The sequence below is a fragment of the Meles meles genome, chromosome 2 (genome assembly GCF_922984935.1).
Source record: "Meles meles chromosome 2, mMelMel3.1 paternal haplotype, whole genome shotgun sequence".
Classification (NCBI taxonomy): Eukaryota; Metazoa; Chordata; class Mammalia; order Carnivora; family Mustelidae; genus Meles; species Meles meles.
In genome coordinates this window covers 166,614,894-166,630,638 of record NC_060067.1, presented here as the reverse complement: position 1 = coordinate 166,630,638, position 15,745 = coordinate 166,614,894, and the positions used below count along the sequence as shown (strand labels likewise).

Below are 15,745 nucleotides of genomic sequence, written 5' to 3'. Positions count from 1 at the left end.
GAGTGGGGTCAACTGAACAATGAGGGGGGGTTGTCACAGACCCCGAAGCTATGCCCTCTCCCTGACCCCAGGGATCCAGGGTCATGTGGGGTCTAATTTCATCTGGGCAGCAGGTAAATGAATCTAGTTCAGTGAAATTGAGATCCAGTAACTTCCTCATTTGTCAATAACCTTACCCCGCGGAGTATCAAGCCCATTACAAAAAGATTTTCTGCTTGAGGGATGCCTGGGTGGCTCAGTCGGTTAAGTGACTACCTTCAGCTTGGGTCGTGATCCCAGGGTCTTGGGATCGAGTCCTGCATCTGGCTCCCTGCTCAGCGGGAGTCCGCCTCTCCCTCTGCCTGCTGCTCCCCCTGCTTGTGCTCTCTTGCTCACTCACTCTCTCTCTGATAAATAAGTAAATAATTTTTTTTAATCTAAAAAAAAAGATTTTCTGCTCAAAAGAAGGAAAGATGTTTAGTGGGAGCCCGGGAAGCAGACCTCTGACCTTTACCCTTCAAGGAGCAAGCCTAAACGATTTCTTTGTTGGCGGGAAACCCAAAGGCTCCCACTCCTCCAACAGTACCCAGCTGGCAGGGTGGGAACTGGGTACATCGGGGCTGGAGGGCATCCCCACTATAGCACATATTAAGAATGTTCTTAACCTGTATCTGAGCCCCAAGGCCATCTCCAAAAGAGTGGCTTGAGGTGGAGTTCTAGCCAAAACCAATCAGGATCACTTCTGAAGTCTCCATTCCATCACTACCACCACCAAACACCACCAGGACTCAAGGGCAAATCTAGATGGTCACTCTTTGGCCAATGCCTCCTTTCTCATGGGGTTCCAGAATTTCCCCCACCAAGTACATATGTACCCTCCCGCATCAATCTCTTAGATATCACTCTCTTAGAAATTACCAGATTTCACATATTCTCAATGGAACCAAGGGTGCAAAAATTGGATCTTGGGTAGGCCAAAAAAAAAAAAAAAAGTAGGTATTCCTTGGTATTTGCTCTACACTATATTGTACCCACCAAATTCATATGCTAAAGTCCTAATCTCCAATGTGATTGTATTTCCAGACAGAGCTTTTGGAGGTAATCAGGTTAGGTGAGGTCATAAAGGTGAGAAGGTAGGGCCATGAACAACAGAAATGGTGTCCTTATTTAAAAAAGAAGAAAAGGAAAGAACTCTCTCACTCTCTCTCCCCTTCCCTCCCTCCTTGCCACCCCTCACCCCACCCTGTGAGGATACAGTAAAAACGTGGCCATCTGCAAGCCAGGAGAAGGGCTCTGGCCAGAAACCGAGCCCCACCAAACCTTGATCTTCAACTTAAAGTCTCTATGAGGTAATACATTTCCATTGGTGAAGCTCCCCAACACGATATTTTGTTAGGGCAGCCCGAACAGACTAAGATGGTATTTCTCTACAGAGAATTGATTTTCCTCCTTAGGGGGGCAATAATGGAAAAAGGAAGTTTGAAAAACAGTCTCCTAGAGAATTCTTCATTTGAAAGGGTTTAGGGTCTCACTGGAGAGCCTTTCATTTCACAGTTTCAGAGCGCTGTTTCTCAACTGGTGGCAGTCCTGTCCCCAAGAGACATGTGGGACATCTGGAGACATTTTCGGTTGTCACAACTCAGTGTGCTACTCCTGGCGTCCCATGGGTAGAGGCCAGGGACGCTGGCTGAACATCCAGCGATGCATGGGAATGGGACAGCTCCGCCCACAGGAGAGCACTACCCAGGTCAAAACGCCAACAGCGCTGCTGTTGAGAACCCATGGTTTAGAGCAAAAGAAACTTCAGAAGGCTTCACATACTGCCACGAAACTTCCTAGAATCCCGAGGTCTGGAGCCGTGAATGGAACAGGCCCCCATGGCCACCTCAGAGCCCTAGTGTGAACCAGAACAGGCCCCCATGGCCACCTTGGAGCCCCAGTGATGGCTTCAGAAGGTTCTCATTCCCAGCCCCCTCCCCCAGAGCGGTTCCCAAGACTAGAAGTCCCTCCCCAGGGCCCGAGCAGGAGCGGCTGCCCTGGGCCTGAAGGTCTCCCAGATGCCAGAGGGAACAGGCCAAGGAGAAGGAACAACAGACTCATCAGACTCCTACACAAGGACCATGGCAAGCCAAGCTAGAGCTCCAGAGTCCTCTCATTTCCTGGGGCAGGCTGGGGCAGGAGTGGCAGGGGAACTCAGAGGCCTCTCAGTCGTGCTCAAGAAGAAGAGCCCTCGAGGGAAAGGGAGTCCAGGAGCGGAGCAGAGCGGAGCATGCCAAGAGCCACGGCTAATGACTCCTGTTCCGGCCCTGGGCTGTGCTACCCAGCAGCCCTTTACAACCACTGGCTCATCCAGACTTCACGCCAGTCTGAGATATGTACTCTCCCACTGTGCAACTGAGGAAACTGAGGCACAACAAAGTTGAACAACTTGACCAAAGTAGAATTCCAAAGTGCAAGAGTTGGGGACTGCAAAGAAGGACACCACAGGACAAGAAAAACTCGGGGAGTGACACCAAGTTTCCGATTCAAGACCCACTGCAGGGTAGACACATTCTACGCAATTCCCATACGTGCTCCACTCCGCACACAGCCTCGGGACTAGGTGTACGGTTTCTTCTTTCATAGACGAAGGCCCAGAGCTCAGAGACACGGAAAGCCTTGCTGGTGGAAGGCAGAACCGGATAAAGACCTGGGTACCTGGGAGGACTGGAGAGGTCCTAGCACGAGCCCACTTACCTGAGAAGATTGAAGCAAGCCTGAAGATGTCCGAGAGACGGGAGGTCACCGGCTCGTAGGGTGAGGCTTCATAAAACTCCTCGCCTGGAAGAGAGAACCAGCGTCAGGCACGGGCTTACGCCTCCCACAGTGCCAGACAAGAGCGAGCGACGCATGGGATGTTGAGCACTCCGCACACATAGGTGAGCTCTTTCTCTCCAACTGGAGTAGAGGTCCCCCAGAGCAAGTCGGTACTGCTCACACTTCCCTCTCCTGACCTCCCTGCATGTCCAGCCCTCTTCTAAGGACTTCCAAATGCTTCCAGAAATCAAGCACTGGGGAGGTGGACAGCCTGCAGAAGGCCAGGCATAAAGCAAAGGATTTGAAGCCAAAGGCCCTCCAAGATTGTTCAGTACAGCTTCCTCATTTCACAGGAGGGGACTCTGAGTTGGCCCAGAGAGGTAAAGCAACCTGACTGGGATCACACAGCTCCCTGTGGCAGAGCTAGACTAGAATCGTGTCCCCCGGCTCTCACGCTTTGCCCAGGCCACCTAAGGGCCCAGAACTTCCTCTTTGCTTCCGGTCACGTCACCAGAAGGGTCTGACTGGAGGGGCTGAAGGTCGGCTGAGTGGAGGCCTGACCACCCCCCCCCAGCTTGTCTGACTGACTCCCCACCTCCTCACTCCCTGCTGGGCCTCCCCACCCCCTGCTAGCTTCTCAGATTTCCCCTCGGGCTTTGGGGTGCCTCAGAGGCTTGGTGAATGGGAAAAGCAAGCAAGTGACAGGAGATAAATGGCACAGGGATGCCCAGGAGACCCAGCACCTCCTCGTCGGGACTCCCGCCCCCTCCGCCAACACCTCGGCAGGAGAGGAAATATCCTCTTGAGACGTCACTGTGAGGAGAAATCAATGGGTAATCACTCAGACTGTGTGTGTGCACTGAAGGGGCGGAGGAGACCGGTGACGACCCGGAGTCTCACACATTGATTTCCCATCCACCCGGGGTCTGGCACCTGAAGAAGAGCACACGTGCAGTGGCATCCATGGGGCTACTGGCAAGAAGGGGGGACTTCTGGGGACTTCCCCAGAAGAGGGGACTTGCAATCTGCCTTTAAGGGGCTCATCAGTCAGCCCCAGGAAGTCCCCCAGAGGCCAGCACTCCAGGCTTGCCGGCCCTCTGCTGGTTCACAGAGCAAGGCATCTGTCTGCTAGCAGACCCCCCAAAATTGGTGTAGACCCCAGATATTCTTGATATTCATTCTCCCCTGGAGAACAGGCCCCCACACTTCACTTCCCCTCATAGGAGCAAACACCCCTCAGGCCCTGCGACACACATCGGGGCCTGAGTGCTATCTGCCCACTGACATCCTTTCAGGCCAGTCTCCAATCCCACCTTCCCTGGGACTGTCCAGGCCTGGACAACCTCAGCGTCCTCCTCTCTACCCACAGGCACCGGGGAAACCCCCGGCAGTGGTGGTGTTACCAGCCATAGCTATTTGTTGGGGTCAAATAATGCAAATAATGCATGTTTTTGTAATAAAAGTGGTGTTATACTGAGCCCTCTGTGTACCGGCACCACTGAAAGCACTTTTGGTCTAGGAACTCCCTTCATCCTCTTAATATCTCTATGAGATAGGCACTCTTCCTCTCCCTGTTTTATTGCTAAAGAACTGGCCTGAAAAACAGTATGGAGGTTCCTCAAAAAGTTGAAAATAGAGCTACCCTACAACCCAGTAATCACACTCCTGGGTATTTACCATAAAGATTCAAATGTAGGGATTTGAAGGGGCACGTGCACCCGAATATTTATAGCAGCAATGTCCACAATAGCCAAACTATGGGAAAAACCTAGATGTCCATCAACAAATGAATGGATAAAGAAGATGTGGTATATATATACAATGGAATATTATGCAGCCATCAAAAGAAAAAATGAAACCTCGCCATTTGCAATGATGTGGATGGAAGTAGAGGGTATTATGCTGAGCAAAATAAGTCAATCAGAGAAAGACAATTATCATATGATCTCTCTGATATGAAGAATTTGAGAGACGAGGCAAGGGTTTGTGGGGTGTAGGGAGGGAAAATATAAAACAAGATGGGACCGGGAAGGGAGACAAACCATAAAGACTCTTAATCTCAGGAAACAAACTGAGGGTTGCTGGGGAGTGGGGGGTGGGGATAGGGTGGGATAGGGTGGCTGGGGGATGGACATTGGGGAGGGTATGTGCTATGGTGAGTGCTGTGAATTGTGTAAGACTGATGATTCACAGACCTGTACCCCTGGGGCAAATAATACATTATACGTTAATAAATAAATAAAGTAATTATCGATGGGTAAAAAAAAAAGAACTGGCCTGAGAGGGTACAGAGATAAATAACTGGCCCAGCGTCCCACAACTGGTGAGTGGCAGAGCCAGGTTTTGAACCCAGGCAGCTGGCTCCGGGGTCCAAGCACTTAGCCAGATGTAGTCGGTCTCCAAAATGAAAAGTTTTGATGAACCTAACTGTTCTTAAACAAGTACTGCTGCTGTTTGACTTTTCACAGGGTCAGCCTATGCCAGCTGGATTGCTCCCCCAGCCCAGGGCCTGTCCTTCACTCCCGCACCTGGCACAGCGAGGCGCCTGGGTATGGATCAGCTAGCATGAGTGACTGCAGAGCTGGCGGGGGAGTGTCCGGGGGGAAAACAGCCTATTCCAGGACTGGTTGGGAGAGGCCCATCCTATTTAAGTCAACTCATGCTGACCTGCTCCTGCAGCAGAATTCACCAGTGGGAAATCGGAGACCTGTTCCCTCGGGCATCCTGGCCACCAGAATGACCCAAATCTAGCATGTCAGATTCCTGGGCCATGACCTGTGGGAGGGGCCCGTGCTCTTCACATCTGAAGCACCAGAATGACCCTGAACCTCAGTGCCACCTCTGGAGAAGGCAAGAAGCCTGGTCACCAGTGCCCCGTGGAACCATCAAGGGTACCACCCCCCCCCCATGGAAATACTGGTGGTTACGGTGGTGGTGACAGAAGGGAAAGTTGAGCCCCAGGCCACAGCATCTCCCAGGGCAGCTGCAAAGGGGGCTTGGAAAAGGAGTCAGGGCTCCTGGTTCCACCAACCCTCCTCCCTGCACCTCAGCTTCCCCACCAAAGCGGGAGTGGGACAGAACGATCTGTAGGTCCTTTGCAATTGGGATTGTCTGGGAGCTCAGCAGAGGGCACATCCCTGCCACCACCACCTCTGTCTGCCACTGAGGTTCTCAGACTCTGCAGAGTTCAGCCTCAGGTGGAGGGAGAAGGTGGGGCCCACCCTCCAGGGCAATCACATCCGTGGGCAGGGGCCAAGGAGAAGCTGCAATCAGAGTCCAACACAAATCTCTCCTCTCCACTATCCCCCACCCTGCCCCAGGCCCAAGCCAGGTTATTAAGTGTTATTAAGGAATAGGGAAGAAGTGCTTGCAGCCTCCCCCAGGGAGACCGCTCATCCCACACCGTGAATAATTAACTCTCGGGTGGATCCTGTCACTCACAGGAACGTTACCTGCTGTTAAAAGGCCTCTCAGCCTCCCTTGGCCAGCTCTAAGCAGAAACTACCTCTGGCTCCCAAGAGCCAGGAATGGGGGCGGGGTGGATTCTGAGGAACAAGAAAGCAGAGGCTCTACTTTTGGAGGATTGGCCCAGGGGAGGTTCTCCTAGCCCGGAAGCCGGCCAGCACAGGGACCATGGCTGAATCAGCACTCCCCCACCCACCCCAATTCCGAAGCACACAGTCGGGGCTTCAGAGGTGTTTGCTGAGTAAAAGAACCAGCAAGCCAGCTCACGCCTCTCCAGTCCCCCATTCCTGGGTTCAGAGGGCCCTGAATTCAGACCACAGGGCGTAAAGCCGGTGATGTGTACCATCGTCATCCAAAGGCCCCGCAGCCTGGCTCCCACCAGTAGGGGCCTCGCTGCTCTGGCCAGAGGGTGGCAAGGCTCTCAGCGGACCCACCTGTCTCTTCCAGCTGGCACTCCCTATCCCCTCCCCAGGCTGTGTGTCCCGCAGCCCTCCGCAAGCCCACCCCAAGGTAATGCCCCACCTCCTCCGGGGTTGAAACTGAAGGCCTTGGGAAAGAAAACAAGAAACTAAACAACCCAGCCGCGGGCTCAGGGACGTCGGTTTTCAGGCCCTGCGAGGCCTTCTCCCTCACCTCGCAGAGAGTAACGGACACCAGCTTTGTGGCACTGTTTCCCCCTCTTTGCTCACCTCTAGTTCCAGAGCTCGAGGTTGCTAGGAACGGGAGACTGATTCAGGGGAATCACTTTGCTATTCACGGTCGTGACACTGTTCACAATGACATGCTTACTTTACTCCCATATTCACGGCGTATTGGAATCATCTTGGTCCCTGATCAGAAACCACTCATTCTCTGGCCCCGTTTCCTCCTTCCCTCCAGCACCCTCCATCTCAGGCTAAGCAAGGGTACAGCTCCACGGTGTACCCCTGTCTTCACCTCCACACCTCCATCACTACTGGCCTCACCTTTGGATTCAAGCTGCTCTACCCTCTCACGTCTCTAAAAACAGTCGTCCTTTGTCCTCTCTCCTCTTCATGGCAAAATTCTAGAAGTGGTCCACAGTCACCATTCCCAGCTCCCATTCACTCCCTAACCAGGCTTCTGCTCCCAGCAGCCACTTGCAGAGCTCACCCCAAGGGCACAGAGACACTGCCAGCCCTCTGTCCCCGCCTCCTCTCAATGTGCGCACACCCGCTGTATGTGCAGTGCGGCTTACCCACCTGTACTCCAGCCCTACAAGGATGGCTGTGTGAGGGTCGTGGCCAACCAAAGCCACATGCCCCAAAATTAAGGCGTCATCTCCCTAGCCTCTCCTGACAGGAAACCTTCGCTGCCTCTTGTAAATGGCCTGATCACCCACCCTGTTCCCAAAAGAGAAAACTGCCCCCCTTGACTCCTCTCCCTTCACCAAGACCTGTTAGTTCTACCTCCTTGGACCCTGCCTCAGTCCTGCCATGGTGCTCGGGCAGTCACCATGACCCCTAGCCTGGATCACAGGAGGAGCCTCCAACCTACTCTCTCCCCTGGAACACAGGAGCACTGTCCTGAAGCCCAGATCACAGGGCCTCCCCTTGCAGGGCTCCCTGAGGCCCAGCCGGTCCACACCACTCCCCTCTCCTCACCCATCCCCACTTTCAACTCCCAACTTGACTATACTGAGTTACTTGTAGGTCTGCAGGTGAGTTTAACTCCCTCCAGGGGGCCTTCGCCCAAGCTCCCCCTCCACCTCCCACACTTCCCGTATCCCTCCGGATGTAACCGCAGCTCACTCCTTAGTCTCGCCTCGGAGGCTGCCTCTTCCAGGAAGGCTCTTCGGATTTTCTAAGATGCTGCCTTGGGGCTCCCACATTACCAGTGCTTTCCGACAGCACTCATGCCACCAAACGACAGAAAGCCCCTCACTTCTCTGCACCATTCCCCCAACTATGAGCTCCCTGAAGGCAGAGGCGATGCCAGCTTATTCTCGTGTTCCCACAATGCCTTGCAGATGATACCCTCTCAATAAACAGTTGTTGCACCAACAAATGAACGTCTGACCAAGGTGTCCCATCCTTCTGCACTATATGCAAATCCTCCACACTGTGGTCCTGAGGGGGACACCAACCGGGAGCCAGCTGTTACGGGAGAGGCAGTTGCGGGTTCCACCTCCAGAGCTGCAGGGGCCTGCTGCCCACACACTACTCCAGGCCCTGTAGAAGGGGCCTAGGCCAGCCCCAGGGTCAAGAAGCCACCTGCAGAGCAAGCCTCCTGGCAGCAGGAAGAGCAAAACTGGGACTGCCCTCAGCTCAGAGCCCAGGGCTTGGGGGAGGGTGTGGGCAGGGGCCGGTCTGCTTGGTGGCACAGCTCTGCCTGCACTCCATCTGCTGCCTACCCTTCTCTGTTACCGCTTCACAGTCCGTCCATCCGTCTGCCCATTCATCCATCCATCCATCCTCTCCCCAACCAGGACTCCCTTCCTTTCTCCAGCCTTTTTCTCCTTCTCCCTCCTGCCCTCCTCTACCCCCAGCTGTCACTCCACCTCCAACAGCCGCCCTCCCAGGTGGGCCAGCAGCTTCCTCTGGGTTCTAGGCTCCTCTGGCAGGGAGCGATGGAGCGGTTGCCAGCTCCCTCTGGTACCAAGTCTGCCCCTGAACCCAGGCCCCCACCCGCCTAGCCCCGCCCCGCCCCCCGAGGCCCCGCCTACCCTCGGTCAGCCCCAGGTGGATGCTCCAGTAGATCTGCAGACACTGCAGCTCCTTCTTCATGCCCCGCTTGCAGCGACAGTCGTACAGCGGGCTCTCCTGCAGGACCTCCAGGGCCGCCTGGCACTCCTTGTTGGCCAGCATGGTGTTGCGGTCCCGGCCCGCCAGGCACTGCCGCAGCGTGCGGTAGCGGGAGCTGCAGTTGGATTCCGCGGCGCACAGCTCATTGGCCCGGACGCAGTCCACCGGGGGGCGCCAGCCGTGGAGCTCAGGGCCCTGCGGGGAGGAAGGGCTGGCCAAAGAGCGGAGGGTCTCGTCTGGGTGGTGGGGAGGGAAGACAAGCATGAATGAGGGCCGCCACGACCTCCGACCCAAGATGCAGGCCTGGGGGCTGGGGCCCTTCTGGGAACTTCGCACCCATCTCACGCCAAAGCACACCAAAGCCGACTCCATGCTACCTTTCCCCACCACAGAGCGGTTTCCGAGGGAGAGCCCGGAATGGATCCCCAAGACACCAACATCCCTCCTCAACCCCAAAGGAGACCTCCTCGAGCTGTCATTGTGCTCTGGCTCCACTAGATTCTCTTGCAATCCCACTCGGTCGCTCCTCAGCCCTGGGCCCAGGAGCTGACCACAGTAAAGCCGGAAGACCCTCGAGCAAGACCACAGAGGCCAGAGAAGAATGCCACAGCCTCAGCAGAGAGCTGGAGGGCTGCAGGGCCTGCCCAAGTGTGCAGAGGGGGACTCTCGCTTTCCTGCTGCCGAAGCCTCCATCCACCTCAGTTCCAGCCAGACGTCCGGCCAACACGCTGGGTCAGACCGGGAAAGCAGCGGGAAATAATTTTACCTTCCTAGTCCATTAGGGCCTCAGAGACCACAGCATCCAGCTCCAGCACTCCCCCCCCCAATTTTACCCTGGGGAAACTGAGGCCTAAAGAAGGGAGATGACAACTCAAGGTCACAAAGGGCCCATCGGACTACTGGCCTGTCCATTCCGAGTTTCCAGGCTCTAAAAGAAGACCCCAAGAGACAAGCCTGAACTGGGCCTGAGGCAAGCCCAGAATGGGGCAGCCACCCCTTTCCATTCCAGCCTTCCACACCTCCCAGTCCAACGCCACCCTGGCTGAACACCTGAAAACATGCCTTCTGTGGCCAAGTTCCACCCCAGTCCTGCAGAAAGAGTGCTGCAGGCATAGCTTTCCTCCCAGTGTGTGTGTGTGTGTGTGTGTGTGTGTGTGTGTTCGTCCTGACGGGCTTTTCTCATCTTTCTCTCACACACTTCTCTCTCTGACTTCCTTCCTTCTGAGGTCTATTTCTCCATCACCTTTGCTCTTTGAATAGCCCTGTGCTGGCGCGCTCTCTGTCTCTCTAGCACCACCTACTTCTTCTCTCTCCCCTTTCCTCTCCACCCTTCTCTGAAACCCTCTCTCCACTCGGTCTCTCCTTTTTTAATTCTTTCCAAAAGCCGAATAATAAGCCAATTTGCAGCTGCAGAAGGGAAGAGCTTCCCTCCCTGGAGTCTGGCCTTGCATGTGGAGCCTCGTCTCTCCAAAAGTGAACAGCCACCCTTCTTACCCGGTACCCTCAAAGCATCTAAACCCATCTAAACCCTCTGAAGGAAGAGGCTCAGAGGGAAAGACTCAGAAGTGAAGGACAGGGAGGAGCCCACTGGTCCTGTCAAATCAAGCTCCCAAAATGGTTTCCTCTAGACAGGGACCGTCTCCCTTTCCCCTCCAGATCCTGCCCTGGAAAAAGCCCTTCCATATGCCAGAGCCAAGACCGCCTTTTCCAAGACCCAGGAGTGACCTGGGAGGCTTCCTCCATTCCTTCCAGCCCAAAGCATACTAAGATCTTGGGCCAGAAGTCCCCTCCTCAGAAGTCCACCGAATCTGCCCTTCCCCTCCCCTCATCCCTACCCAGAAAGGCCACTTCTCACTCCTTCCCCCAGGAGGCCCGGCGTAGGGGGGGGAGCTACCATAGGGAGACAGCGACACCTAGAGGCAGAGCCCTGCATCACCAGCCCGTCACTCTAGACTGCTGCTGAGGGGAAAGGACTCCACCACTGGAGGGAGTCGACCTACCCCACAAGAAGAGGAAGTAGAAGAGCAAGGGGTAGGCCTGGAGTGGAAAAGCCCATGAGGGCCAGAGCAAAAGATACTCCCCGCATTGACCATACCAATGGCTTAGGACAGGGAAGAGCTGAAGGCTGTGGCCAGGCTGAGAAAGACCAGAGAAGAAGCCATCTGGAGAGGTGTCCTCCGCCCAAGCAGAGGCAGCAGCTTTGTTTCCTGGCTTCAGCAAATTCCTAGGTCCCCGAGCAGGACTCAGTGCCTCTGGGCCACCCAGGAGCAGCTGGGCTGACGCGGCCTCACTTGCACCTGCTATCCCCACCTAGCCAGCCTGCCTGCCTGCTAGAGCCTCAAGAACGACCCAACCCGGGACTTCCACGGACTTCCCCCCAGCATCCCAGCAACCTTCTCCCTTCCCACCTTGACTGTGCCTGAGGCTGCACTATCTGTGACAAGTTAGGACACTGGCCTGGGGGATTGGGGTAAGAAGGACACTTACCCTGCCTGCCTTACAGGTGGGTTCTAGAGCCCCACAGGACAATCCTCGCAGCATCCTGGGCTCCTGGGCCAAAAGCAAGGGCTTACCCCCATCTCCCCAGTGATGGGGGATGCTCTGCGGAGAGCCAGTGTATCCTCTCCCCAAACTCCCTGGCTGCACCCATCCTTGGCTCTTTTAGTTGGCGTCATGACCCCCAGAACCAATCAAGTCCAGCCAGAGAAAGAGATAGCAACTGGGAGCCTTGGGCCAACAATTCTAAAAGAGTATAAAGGTCAGAAGGCATTCCGGTGCGTCCAAATTCTAAATCAGGAGAAAACTCAGATCCATCAAGAAAAGACAAGTGGAACAGCTGCTACAGAGACGAGGGGGGGACAGAGAGACTGCACGGAGCTACAAACACCCACCCGCACTTGAGAGCCCCGCAAGAGCTAGAATGCACACTAGGATCCCAGTGGGAAGTGGGCTCTCTGACCAGCCCTGCCCCCAAGTGACTTGCCCCATCTCACTCTCTCTCTGGGTACATCAACCTTAGAGGTCAGGATGACTGGGCCAGAAAGGCCTCTCTACCTCCAGGCCTCACTCGGAACCTTGCAGGGGGCACACTGAAGACCCATGTTCCTGGCACCACACTTCACCATGCTCCCACACGCACACACGGAAACTGCCTACCCAGGCTCAAGCTTCCCAAATCCTCTCCCCCCAAGTGGAATTTCCAACCAACTCCCAAACGGCGGGCTCCTTGCCAAGGAAAGTGGCCCCGAGGCCGAAGTTTCCTTACTACCAACCCATCCCTTCCTCCTTGGCTGGCCTAACCCAGAGCCTTCTAATATCTGGTGGTCACTTCATTAACCCCGCCCCCCGGTTCTGGAAAGGGGCATCTCGAGGGAAGGGAGCTGAAGGGCTCTGACCAAAAGGACTGTTGTCCCCAGCTTTTACTTCTCCTCTCACCTCTGTCTCCAGGGTCTCAGACTCCAGGTGCATCTCTGACACACAAAGACACACACACACCCCTATATCATGAGAACAAAGTCAACTCCGTAGCCCTCCCAGCTGAAAAATCCTGCCTGCAACATGGGGCCTAGAAAGGACTAAGGGGCCACACCACTCTTCTCCACCCCAGGACTTCAGAATTCACCTCTGAGGTATATACATGCAGCTCAGCAGCAGACAATCTGGCTGCTTTTCCCGAAATACAATTTTCTTTTCTTCTTGGCCCCAGAAAGCTGGGTTTTCAAACCAGCAGTGGGAGAAAAGGTCAGGTTTTATAACAACCCCTCCAGAATGAGAGCCCACTTACAGTGGGTTGCCAGGAAGGGCTGCAAGCTCACGGTGGGCCCCAGAGCCCCTACCCAGTTTCCTCCCACAGACCCTTCCACCCTGGAGACAGCTGCCTCTGGCTTAGGGGGCAGGACCCGTAAAGGCCACACCCTAGAGCAAGGCCAGGCACCCAGGGGAAAGGCAGCTTCTGAGAGGGGGCAGAGGCAGGGGGTGGACAAAGGGTCCAGGGCCAAACCAGTATTGACTCAAATCTCTTATTCAAGCCAGGCACTTACCAGACCACCCACATCTTTCTGTGCTGGGCACCTACCCCCTCAGACCTTCCCTTCGCCAATCCTCCAGGAGAGAAAGGATACAGTCCTGACCCAGCCAGGCAGCCTGGCTCACCACAGGCTGTGGGCAGGCCAGGGGAGGAGGAACAGCACCCACACTCAAGTAGATGTGAGTACCCTCAACACACTCATTACCCAGCTCCCTCTCCAGAGCACCTACCCGGGGCAGCCGCCTTGCCAGGGACTCAGGTCAGCACCAGGCCTTGCCAACACCTTCTTCCTCACTTCCACTCCCAGAATGCTCTCTCTATACCCACTTCCCAAGCAGCTGGGATTTCACATAGCACAAAAGGGCGTGAGGGGTTGGGGATTCTGGGTGGGAAAGAGAGTGCCCAGGGTTCAGGGCACCAGGCAACCTCTCCTCCTTGCCCCTGGAGGAGGGGGCTTATACAATAAGCAGGTGGTCTTTGTTCAGATCCCTCTCCCTCTCCCCCTCCCCCCCAACTCCTCTCCGTCTTCACCCAAGGAAGCAAACTTTGACCTCCCTTCCTCCTTTTCCCACAAGCTACAGGGTCCCCAGGCGGCCAGAGGTGGTGAAGGATAGGTAGTGAACGGTTGCTCACAACCCTCCACTCCTGCCCACGCATCTGGCTCGGGTCTGGCTGGGAGGGCGGGCAAAGGGTGGGGAGAAACTTGAAAAGTATTCCAGGGAGCGGGGCCACTGGAAAGGGGTTCGGAGAGAGGGAAGTGAGATGCATTTCCCAAAGGCTGATTGGCAGGTTAGGGGATGGTTGCCAGCGCTGCCCCCACCAATGTCCAAGCAGGAGATCCTGGAGAAACCCACGCCGTCCACCGGGATCGATCCGGGAGCCGACCAGAAAGATGGAACTGGCATGATTTTTCTCTCCGTGACACAGAGCCTCTCCCCACCCTCCTCTCTTTCAGATCAAGAGTTGGAATTCTTTTTTCTTAAGTTGCCGCAATTTGAACCCAATATTTTGAGAGAAATGAGTGCTAGCATTGTGTGTGAGTAAGCGAGGGTGCGTGTGTGCGTGCGTGTGTGCGGCGATGGTTTGGGTGTTCCATGTCTCCTTCCCAAGCCCCGCGCGTAACCAGCCAGCCGCGGTTCGCGTCCCTCCGCCCGCAGCCTCGCCGACCCGCCCCGCTTGGTTCGGCAGCGCCGGGGCCCGGCTCGCTTCGCGGCGCGCTCTCCCCGCCGGTCTCCAGCCCGCGCCCCGCTCGCCCCCCGCGTTCCCAGCTTCTCGCCGGCGACCGAACGCGCGACCCCGCGCGGCCCCCCAGGCTCCGGCGGACAAGCTGCCCTCCCCGCCCGCAGGTACTCACCTAAAAAGAAGAGGAGGCAGAAGATGTTTGCCAAGATCATGTTAAATAAATCCCACAGTTTTTTTGTGTCTCTCTCCCTTGGGTAAAAAAAAAATAATAACAACAACAATAATAATAATAGCCAAGCAGTAATAATCAGCCCCAAATCCAATGCGGAGATTCCAGCTAGTCCACCCGATAAGGATCCTGAGTCCTGCGATTCTCGCCTCTGGCTGAAGGGGGTGGGGGAGAAGGAGGGCGGTGGGCTGCCTCTCGACGCCCCCCTTGCCCACTAAAATCAAATATACACGTAAATGAGGATATATCTGCTTTACAAGCCAACAGCTTGGTCCTCGCTCTGTCCTGCCCTCCGCTGGTCCGGGAAGGCTCGGGTCCCCGCGGGTCCAATTCCCCTGCGCTTCTCAGGAGCGGACCGGGGAGGTGGGGAAGAGGCGATTTGAGAGTGAAGGGCTGGAAGGAAGCAGCGAGGGTGGGGGTCAGAATAAAATGCAAATGGGAGAGAAATCCACCGACGGGTGTTAGCGCCAAGCAACAATCCAGTGGGAGCTTCGAAGACGAGAGCCCGGAGTCGCTTCTTTCGCACCCAGTCGAAGAAAAGATTCAAAGAAAAAAAAATCTTCTCCCGCTAACCCTTGCTCGTCTCACTTTTTTCTAATGGAATTCCAGTGACCGTGTGTCTCTGCGTGCGTGTGTCTTTCTCTCTTCGCTCCCTCCCTCTCCTCTCCCTGGCTCTCGCTCTTTGCTCTCGCTCTCTCCAGCTCTCCCTCGCTCTCCTCTCTCCCTCCCCCTTCTCCCTCTCTCACCGCTCCTCCCTCCGCCCGCCCCCTTCCCCCTTCGCGGCTCCCTTGCCGCGGCTCTCGCGCCCGCGCCCCTCTTCTCCGCCCCGGGCTCGGCGCTCAGGCTCCCAGGCGGCTGGCGGCGCGGGGCGCGGGAGCGCGGCGGAGCAGCAACACTCTGCAGCGGCGGCGGCGACACGGCGGTGGCGGTGGCGCCGGGGAATGCTGGACGAGAGGAGTGCTTCGCCGCTGACTCCTTCTGCTCCGCCGCCCGCCCTTCCCGGGACCGACCTGCTGCCTTGGCCGGAAACTGACCGGCTCCCGGAGCTACCGTTCAAACCCACCAAAGCCTCCGCACCCGCCTTCTCCACTCGCAGCGCAACACCGCCCTCCGCGCACCCCCCCCCCCCGCCGTGGAAGGGCTGAGTCCTCCAACCCCCACTGCCCCTGCCCCCGCCGCCTCGGCCCACGGGTCCCGAAAGCCTGGGGAAGCTCCGCTGAGGCCGAAGGGCGTGGAGTCCAAGACACCCCAGCCATCCCGGAGGCATGGGAGGGGGGGAGGGGCGCTCGAAAATCCCCGGCTGGG

At 56.2% G+C, this 15,745-nt stretch overlaps 1 protein-coding gene across 2 annotated transcripts in view; it reads right to left on the bottom strand.

Annotated features, from left to right (window-relative positions):
• GFRA2 (GDNF family receptor alpha 2) overlaps window positions 1–15,131 on the bottom strand; it is an 84,179-nt gene extending 69,048 nt beyond the window's left edge. Inside the window, exons 1-3 of one of the 2 annotated variants that reach the window (XM_045985348.1) lie at window positions 14,384–15,131; window positions 8,924–9,238; window positions 2,716–2,799 (exon numbers count right to left, since the gene is read on the bottom strand). In XM_045985348.1, the coding sequence (XP_045841304.1) occupies window positions 2,716–2,799; window positions 8,924–9,238; window positions 14,384–14,423 (439 nt within the window). In that variant the 5' untranslated portion in view covers window positions 14,424–15,131. The remainder of the gene's footprint in view (window positions 1–2,715; window positions 2,800–8,923; window positions 9,239–14,383) is intronic. The other variant, XM_045985339.1, reaches the window with a different exon arrangement.
• Window positions 15,132–15,745: the final 614 nt, after the last annotated feature.